This window comes from Stomoxys calcitrans, chromosome 1 (genome assembly GCF_963082655.1).
Source record: "Stomoxys calcitrans chromosome 1, idStoCalc2.1, whole genome shotgun sequence".
Taxonomy (NCBI): Eukaryota; Metazoa; Arthropoda; class Insecta; order Diptera; family Muscidae; genus Stomoxys; species Stomoxys calcitrans.
Genome location: NC_081552.1, coordinates 236,782,318 through 236,792,063, shown reverse-complemented (window position 1 = coordinate 236,792,063; position 9,746 = coordinate 236,782,318). Strand labels below are relative to the sequence as shown.

The 9,746-nt window shown below is 42.4% G+C and overlaps 2 protein-coding genes across 2 annotated transcripts; one reads left to right on the top strand and one right to left on the bottom strand.

Moving 5' to 3' along the window:
* Nucleotides 1-1,390: 1,390 nt before the first annotated feature.
* LOC106081975 (augmin complex subunit wac) lies at nucleotides 1,391-6,979 on the bottom strand. Its single transcript, XM_013244261.2, has 5 exons — nucleotides 6,901-6,979; nucleotides 6,793-6,837; nucleotides 1,921-2,188; nucleotides 1,757-1,856; nucleotides 1,391-1,689 (listed from the first exon to the last, which is right to left on the bottom strand). Exons 1-5 carry the CDS (start codon nucleotides 6,902-6,904, stop codon nucleotides 1,600-1,602), a joined length of 507 nt encoding a protein of 168 aa, XP_013099715.1. The 5' UTR covers nucleotides 6,905-6,979; the 3' UTR covers nucleotides 1,391-1,599.
* A 42-nt stretch (nucleotides 6,980-7,021) lies between these two features.
* LOC106081974 (iron-sulfur cluster co-chaperone protein HscB) lies at nucleotides 7,022-8,170 on the top strand. The gene is made up of 3 exons (XM_013244259.2): nucleotides 7,022-7,463; nucleotides 7,522-7,634; nucleotides 7,698-8,170. The coding sequence occupies exons 1-3, from the start codon at nucleotides 7,170-7,172 to the stop codon at nucleotides 8,083-8,085; spliced, it is 795 nt and encodes a 264-aa protein (XP_013099713.2). The 5' UTR covers nucleotides 7,022-7,169; the 3' UTR covers nucleotides 8,086-8,170.
* Nucleotides 8,171-9,746: the final 1,576 nt, after the last annotated feature.

Here is a 9,746-nt window from a genome sequence, read left to right as displayed (position 1 = left end):
CACAACAACAACAGCAAAACTAAAATGATTATGAAATGAAAACAAGAATGAATGACTTAATTTTTCTGCTTGAAAACCTTTTTCTTTTTGATAAGAGCCTTGAAATACTTCTTGTTATGTATTTTCTCAAACTCCTACCGCCCCACCCCCCCACACTTCAAATTTAAAGTTCAACGTTATTTTTTTTTTCCTCTTTTACAATCACCTTGCGTTCTTCATATTATTTTTCTAATTTTTTTAAGAGGATTATGATGATGTTTGATAAACATTTTTTTTTATTAAGAAGAATTATAAATATTTCACATATATTTTGTCATTTTTTTAAACGAAAATTTATTTCAAGAAAAATACACGATGTAATTAAAATAATAATGAAAAAAAAGTTCAATTGTTTTATTCATTTTTTATATGGAGTGTAAGGATGTATAGCTTAGGGACTGCCAAACTTGTCGGGAAAATATTGAGTTGCCCAAAAAGTAATTGCGGATTTTTCATATAGTCGGCGTTGACAAATTTTTTCACAGCTTGCGACTCTGTAATTAAATTCTTTCTTCTGTCAGTTATCAGCTGTTACTTTTAGCTTGCTTTAGAAAAAAAGTGTAAAAAAAGTATATTTGATTGAAGTTCATTCTAAGTTTGATTAAAAATGCATTTTCTTTCTTTTAAAAAAAATCCGCAATTACTTTTTGGGCAACCCAATATATCCCCCATTCTATGGTGGAGTTTTCGTCGATCGTCGTCGTCGTATGTCGATCTTTTTCGTCCAAATTGACAGTCGAATTCGACTTGTGTGATAACAAAAATGTAAACGGATTTTCGTGTTAGACAACCATAATACCATTTTGTAAAAACTTTGACATTCCGGAATAAGAGGGAAAGTCTGCGAAATTGTGTCATGTTGACTCGGGACTGGTTTAAAGACGCCATGGCTATATTCAAGGGAATGGCTGTAAGGTTTTGTTGGGCCCCGGGACATCAAGGGTGGGGGAAATAAGGCTTCTAACAAAGTAGCCAGGATTAGCAATAGGAAAGTGGTAGCGTGGGAATTGTCCTGTGGCCGAGTTTATCGCAGATCTTGAGAAGCCTAAGATCCTAACCTCAGAGTCGTAATGAAACATTGCAAATTCAGGTAGCACTGGACGTAGGCTGAAGGGTTTGTAGGGATGGGGAGAAGTCATTAACCTGTAACAGCGTGGATTAGCCTTAGGACGTTTTCCGTTTTGGTCTGTATTCTCTTACACACATAGCTTAGTCGTCATTCTGGTCTATTGTAAGGGCCTTAAATGGCTTTTTGGATGGAACTTTGTATCATCGAGGTTGTCTGCATTCGCGCTTAGGAGACAGCCTGTCTGTAGGCACTCCCTTCTTCATTAAAGGTGACATGTTAATGTAATATTGTTAATGTTTTTATTGAATATATTGCCAGAATATCTAATTTGCCATATCGCACTTCTTAATTTAAATAAAAGCTAACTAATTTTCTAATCTATTTATCCTTCAGTCCCATGGCACCCGGTTGTACGTACCATATTGACCCGAGGGAGTCCTTCATCGGCAAGGGCAGCCGCCTCAGTGTACAACACACTGCTACAACAACAACTATTTCTCCTTTATTTTATCCTTTCGTAATAAATTCACTTTTTTAATCAGTTCATCGATGTTCAAATCCTCTGGTATATCTAAAGCATCCTGCAAAAGTTTTAAATTAACATTAAAAAATTCTACTTGTATCTAATAACAGGATAGCTGCTATTACCAAACGGTCTTGTAGACTTTTCATATTGGATTCAATGTCCATTACGGATGTTTGCATTTGTGCCTCAGATACAAGTCGTTTATTGATAGAAGTTGTAAATCTAGACATAGGAAAACGGTTTTATTTTCAAAAAGTTGCATATTTTCTATGGCTTTACTACATACTTCTCCAGCAAATTACATTCGGCCTGTTCCTTTTCCAATTCTTCCTGCTGTTTCTTTAGTTCGTTTTTCAGTTTGGCTATGATTGCCTCATTTTCAACATGTTCCTTCTTTTTCTTGTAGTAAAATGATTTAAGATTTAGTAGGCTGAGATCTTGCAAATTGGTAACACGTTGCAATTCCACACAGTCATCAAGAAGCGCATGTAGATTGTCGTCGAGATCACACATTTCCAAACCCACTAACTTCAGTTGGTATTCATAGTGTTCTCCTAGAAGAAAAAACAAAATTGAAATTTACAAGCAAAGAAACAAGTGGCGCTACATAATTCACCACTGATCGGTCAATCGCTTTAGGATTGTGCTGTACACTGAGGCGGCAGCCCTTGGACATTTAAATGGAATGAGGACATTTATTCCAGTTAAGACTATGACTGCTTAATCACACGACAAAAGTTGGTTTAACCAGACATGCAGAGATGCTGTCAGATCGAAAGAGGTGGCATTCAGGAACTGGCGCTTGGATAAAAATGCCAATACTGAACTGCTACGCAAGCAGGCAAGATCTTCGGGTGCCAATATGCTTAGGCGCGAGAAATTTCTTAACGAACAGCGTCTGCGTACTAAGGTTTTTGCCTCTACACGACGAAGAGCGTTCGTGAACAAGAGTAAAGGGTAGTTCTTCATCTATTCCAACTCTTGTTAAGGATGATCAAACGTTCACTGACCCGGTTGATAAGGCTTACCTGTTGGCTGATATATTTGCAGGGAACTTTTCCCTGCCGGATAACAATCAACCACTCCCCTCAATCGAAAATGTATCTGGCGTCATGCCCCAAATATTTTTTCGAACTCGTGGAGTTAAAAGGGTTCTCGAGAATCTAGACGTAAATAAATCCCCGGGCCCGGATGGCATATCAACACTTGTCTTAAGCAAGTGTTCCTCGATGCCTTGGAAGGTTGCGAACGTTCAGCCAGTACCCAAGAAGGGTGAGGCAAACAACCTTGCGAATTATCGGCCAATTGCGATATGCACCGCTCTCTCTCGAAGGTCAAGGAGAGCATGGTTAGTCACCATCGTGTGAGGTATTTAGAGACTAATGGCCTTTTTGGCGACCAACAGTATGGGTTCCGCAGAAATCGCTCTAAGGGCGACCTCATGGCACTTCTGTCGCAACGTTGGGGTCGCTCAATCCACCAGTTTGGTGAAAATAAGGTTGTGGCTCCGGATATCTCCAAGGCATTTGATAGGGTCTAGCACGGTGCACTACTATCAAAGCTTGTCGCATTTGGTGTTGGTAAAGGCTTCGTTCGATTTATTTCCAGCTTTCTGAGAGATCGCACTATTCGTGTCGTTATAGATGAAATCTCATCCAATGAGCAAAAATTGACCGCAGGTGCACCCAAGGGCTCTGTTCTTTCTCTTTCTCTTTCTCCTTCTCTTTTTCTTATTTTCATCAACGATCTGTTGGGCCAGACATGGAATCCGATCTACTAATTTGCGGATGACAGTAATCTCTGTCATTCGTACTCATTCGACCATAGGCCGAGTCTTTGAGAGATTGAGGACAAGAGGCGGGTTATGGACGATACACTCTGCCAGGATTTGCGGGCCATTTCTGAGTGGGGTCGAATGAATCGAGTAGATTTTAATGCACGGAAGACTCAGTGCTGCTTGTTGTCACACAAACGTTTCGCTGACCCCTGACGATCATCTTTGTCTATTAACGGTGTAGATGTTGAGCAATCAGAAGCTCTTGATGTTCTGGGCATGAAATGATGTCCGTTGGTCTAGACATGTAATTGAAGTGTCGTAAGAAGCATTCAAGTGTTTAGGCTCCTTAAACGGTGTTAAAATTACTTCACTCCGTCTGATCTTCTTAACATCTACACCACTTGCATAAGGCCGCAAATGGAGTACAACTCACATGTATGGGCGGGAGCTTCAAAATCATCCCTGGAATTACTGGGCCGTGTACAGAGGTGAGCGATGGCGTTGATTGGGGACAGTGGGTTATCCAACTCAATTGCCTACCTTCATCATCGTCGCAATGTGGGTTGTTTGGCGCTGTTCTATCGGTACCTTCATGGTGTGTGTTAGTCTGATATTCGTCTTTTTATTCCTGATGTAAGGATGTATGTCAGGGATACTAGACATTCCAGGAACTAACACCCGTTTGTAATTGATTGGCCAGCGGACCACACAATGCATTATAGAGACCATTCTTATTTCGCCCGAACCGTTCGTATGTGGAATCGACTTCCGGCTAATGTTTTTCTCACACACGTTGACATCCAAGGATTTAAGACAAATGTCAATAAACACTACATCCTTTTCCCCCCCCTCCAATTCCTAATTTCCTCTTGCTAACGAAATGCACTGCATTCATAGGGGACATACCCTGCGTGTTGGATGACAGAAAAAAAAAAGATTTGAGTATTTTGTTTCTTGATTTATCGAAGTTTGCAGTAGCATGGGCTGACGACGAGCACATAGCTCACAATTTAGACAGGAAAAAGGATTCCCTGTTTAACTGTACGAAGCTTAGACTTTGTGTTTCAAAACTGGCGAGTGCACATGTGGTTCACAGTCCAATCCTGTGGCAGTCGGTTGTACGCACCGGATTGACCCGATGGAATCCTCATCGGCAAGGGCTGCCGCCTCTTTGTACGTGTTCGTCCTTTTTTCGTCATGGGAGAGGCACATCTCGGAGTGCCTTCGCCGCATGCTTCTGGTCCGTGCCGGGATCATCGGTCGGTGTCGGTGAGGTGTAACCGGTACATAGAGTGGGTACATTTCCGATTTTGCTCTGGCCTCACTTCACTACGGGAGTATAGTCATATTGGATATGTCGCAAGGTGCTGGGTGAACATAGCCAGCAGTGGGTCACAAGCATCATCGCATAGTTCCTGGGTCTTGACACTTAACAGAATCAAGCAGACGAAAGATGCAACACAACAAACAGCTACAACAACAACAAAAGTCCTTTGGACCGATCGCCGAGGGAGCAGGGAGGCCATTGATTATTTGAAGGCGCCTTTTCATATCGGGCATCATGGGCACTCCTCAGTATTTGTGCAAGAGCCGGTGCCGCCCGGCCTCTCACTGAGACTCTCCGCTCGGTACTGCTGATTGTCCGCGACTGCCGTTGCAGCTACTCCGTATCCGGACCAATCCACTATGCGCAACCTGTGGACACGCCAGGTAGCTCACAGCTAAGCTTCTCGTGGCACAAAGAACACCACACAGATGGGAGCTCAATGTTCCACCCTGTGTGGCGCTCACAGCTATCCCCTGACGGGGATATCCCTTGACAGCCGGTTGTACGTACCGGATTGACCCGATGAAGTCCTTCATCGGCAAGGGCTGCCGCCTCAGTGTACAACACACTGCTACAACAACAACAACCCTGTCTTTGTCCATACCCCAAGTGGCTGCCAAAATTATCTCTTTGTCTATACTCCAAGTGCCTGCCAAATATTTGAGGATTTTGTTTCTGTTTCTTGCTTTATCGAAGATTGCAGTAGCATGGGCTAACGACGAGAAGAGGCTGTCGAGTGTCACCGCCAGGATCTTTGGGTGACAGGTAAAGGTTTCCCTGTTTAACTGTACGAAGCTTTGACTTTGCGTTTTTTAAAACTGGCAACCGCACATGTGGTTCACAGTCCACCTCTTTGTCGTGTTGGGGAATCAATAAAGGGTTGTGTTCCAGCTCGTATTAAATGCCTTTGAAATGTCAAAGGCCACAAAAAAGATCAAATCTGCATTATTCTTCTTTTTCGAGATGTTTCCTTGAGTTTAGAATAGAGAACAACCAACCCCTTCTCCACACCTAAGGAATTACTAGGGCAGTCCGTCGAGGCTACCGTAGCGCTGAGGTTAGCATGTTCGCCTAACGACTGGGTTCGAATCCCGGTGAAAACATCAAGAAAATTTTCTCCCTTCCTAAAGCTGGCGACATTTGGGAGGACCTATATCGTGGCGATCCTCATCTTGCTCCTATAGCAAGTTCGTTCCGGTCCAAAGGACCGATCGCCGTGGGAACATCATGGCCATTGGTTATTTAAAGGCGCCAACAATTCGGCTTGTCATATCGAGCATCATAGGCACTCAGTATTTATGCAAGAGCCGGCGCCACTAGGCCTCTCACTGAGACTCTCCGCCCCATACCGCTGATTGTCCGCGACTGCAACTGCAGTGAATCATTCCATTCCACTATCCCCAACCTGTGGACGCGCCCGGAAGCTCGCAGCTAAGCTTCTCGTGATAACAATGAACACCACACAGATCGCAGCTGAAAGTTCTAGCCTGTGTGGTGCTCATAGTCATCCCGTGCTGGGGTATCATTTGGTATGGCAGCCATGTAAAAACTTCTCCACAAAGAGGTGTTGCACTGCGGTACGCCGTTCGGACTCGGCTATAAAAAGGAGGCCCCTTAAAATTGAGCTTAAACTTGAATCGGACAGCTCTCATTGATATGTGAGAAGGTTTCCCCTGTTTCTTAATGGAGAATATTCATGGGCAAATTTGCATTTTGGGTGTCCGTCAATTATTTGACTGCGTGATACGCCTAGATGTTTGAGCAGTCTTACCAGAAATATCCTAAGGACGATAGTTGTAAACATTTGTAAATACTTTAAAAGACGACAAATGTCGAACAAATACAAAAGCCTATGTCCACATTAGGTTTCAACAATTTTGTTAAACTGTCCCACCAATCCCATGGCAGTCTGTTGTAGGTACGGGATTGTTCCGTTAGCGACGTCCTTCATCGGTAAGAGCTGCCGCCACAGTGTACAATAAAATGCTACAACAACAACAACAACAACAACCAATCCGAATATTCCTACAATTCTAAAATGTTTTATAACTCACTCAATTTTTTCAGCTGGTTTATTTCTTCTGATAATTGCAGGGAATCTGAAAGACCAATTAAATTCAATAAATTGAAAACAATAAGACGAATAAACGAAAAATACACACCCATTGTTATTTTAAATTAAATGCGGGCTTGCCAAAACTATATGTCAAAATGTTTGAGAGAGGGAGAAAGAGAGTGAGACCAGCTACTAACTCAGCAAACTGAGTAATCAGTACTTAAAGTAGTCGATCATAGCGAAACAGCTGTTGACATTTCTCCAACAACAAAGCAAAATATAAATAAAAGACATACCATTTTAACGCCGCTCCAATTAGATAACTCAGCTCTAAATTCATTGGCACATCAAAAGATAAGTTCTAATTTCACAAAAATGAGGAGAATGACGCGAATATCTTGTGGCTATTATAGAAATAGTCGTCAAAGCTTTGAGCATACCGCTGCTGCTGTTCGAGGCGTATATACAACCACAATAAAATCAACGCCCTTCTTGCAATTGGAGAATGAAACGCAGAATATTTTCCAACATTTATGCAGCCAGCAGAGACGAGCCTATGCTCCCAATACAACGGCCATAGCGAACAAGTGTTGGAACTGCAAAAAAGAAGTGCCCCAGGATATGACTTGTTCGCATTGCCATCATTTGCAAGATGTTAACTCAGAAGTTGTAAGTAGTCAAGGAAAGGGGAATGGGGAGCCCTTTAAACTAAGTGCTTTATTTTTAGAACTATTTTGAATTGCTGCAGTTTCCTCAAAGTTTCGCCCTGGAAACTTCAGCATTGACAAAACGTTTCCGCCAGCTGCAATCAGTAGTGCATCCTGACAAATTTAGCAACAAGTAAGTTACATGGGCCTAACGACAATTTTCCATTGTTATAGTTATGTGTTTGCCAATTTATAGGTCCTCACGTGAGCAAACAAATTCCGCCGACTGGAGTTCCTTAATCAATAAAGCCTATAAAACTTTATTAATACCCATAGAACGTGGCCAATATTTATTGAAACTAAATGGTCGACAAATACCTCAGGACAACAGTGCTTTGGATAAGGAATTTCTAATGGAAATGATGGAACGCAATGAAGAAGTGGAAGAGGCCAATAGCAAAAAAGAATTGGAAGAAATTCATGAACGATTATCGGGCGAGTTACACGAAAAGGTGGCAGTTTTGGCAAAAGTTTTCGCTGACAACAATTTAGAGAAGGCTACCTCGTTGCTGGTGGAAATGAAATACCTGTTGAGTATACAGAAAACAATTAAAAACAAACTGCAGTCCTTAATGGGAAGCTGAATTAGTTATGTTATATAAATCATGTTTGCTAACTTAGAATAATAAATTAAATATGAGATATGGTAGCTGTAGTAATGGCATCTAATATGAGCATATTAAATATTGCTTAAAGTTGTTGTTTTTGCTATGTGTATATTAAAAGCAATTAGCGATAAGAAAATCAAAGTTTACTACCTGTGACTGCAATCATTTGCGAGTTTGTTTATTGGCTGCTACGTTTGATACTCTTGCCGGACTTAGAAATGATTTCCAAGCGCTCCGGAGTGCTGTTTTTTTTCTTCAACTTCTGACATTCATATAGTTTTGAGAAGTATTTTTCTACTTTGGTCTTTCTGTGGGAATTTAGGTTAGGTTGAAAAGAGGGTGCAGATATTGATCCGCCCCATGCCTCTATGGACATACACCTATGCCAGTAATCGCCTTATTGTGCGCTCTGAAAACTATAAAGTAACCTCCAAAAAGAAATTTTAAGTTAGCAATTCCTTGCTACTTACAAAATCCTTGTTTCCATACCACTCTCCTAAGTTGGTTCATGTCTGGTATTGCGTCTCCACCTAAGTGCCGGTAGCTGTTAGACGCGAAAGCCGGGCAATGACAAAGAAAATGCTCCAATGTCTTATCTTCCCCGCAGGCCCTTCACTTGCTGCACCGATTTTACATAAGTGAGCTCGCAGTCCTATGTGTCCCGTTATGATACCAATAGTTATACTGCTGCTTCCTTTCAGTAATAGGCTCGTCTTTTCACGATCTGGATCCCCCCATAGGATTTTCGCCGTCCTACCGATCGTTTCGCTGTTCCACATTGTTGCATGCGCATACGTCACCCACCCCCTTAGCTCGGACTGCGTCGATCCGAAAAGCTTTGCGTTAACCAAGTTGACGGCAGTCCTCTGGCCTTCACCGCCAAATCGTCTGCCCTTTCATTTCCCCTTACCCCGTTATGGCACGGCACCCAAACGTTGCGGATTTTGCCATCCTCAGAGAAGGCGTTAATCTCCTTCTTACACTGCAAGACTGTTCGTGACCTTACCGTCCTGGTTATTATTGTCCTTATGGCAATTTTACTGTCGGTAAAGATGTTCACATTCGATGTCCTCGTGTTAGCACCACACCACTTCACGCATTCCGTTATCGCCCGGATCTCCGCCTCTAGGACAGTATTATGGTCAGGCAATCTAAAACAGATCTCAGTCCCTGGGTTTTTCCATGTAAACCTCCAGGCCCATTCTGTCCTCTAGCTTTGATCCATCCGTGTAATCTTCCAGATGGCAATACTAGGGTTCCGTCAATCCGATATTGTGCTGATGGCAGCAGTGCCTCGCACTCGACTTTAAGGTTCATCTCAGGTATGCGATCGGAAACCTTTTCCCTTCATTCCAGGTTTTCTATTGTGTGGTATGAGCTGTTCTCATCCTCAATTCATTCTCTCATCGCCTTAAGTCTCATAGCCGCAGTGGTTGCCTCACACTTAATCTGTATGTCAATGGGTCGGATATCTAGAATAGTCTCCAGTGCTCTAGTGGGCGTGGTCGTCATCGCTCCGTCTATGCCAAAACAACATGTGCTCTGAACCTGTTGTATGGTCCTTATGTTGCACTTTTTCTCCATAGTAGTACACCAAACTACTGAGGCGTAGGTAAGTATTTGTCTAATAACGTTCC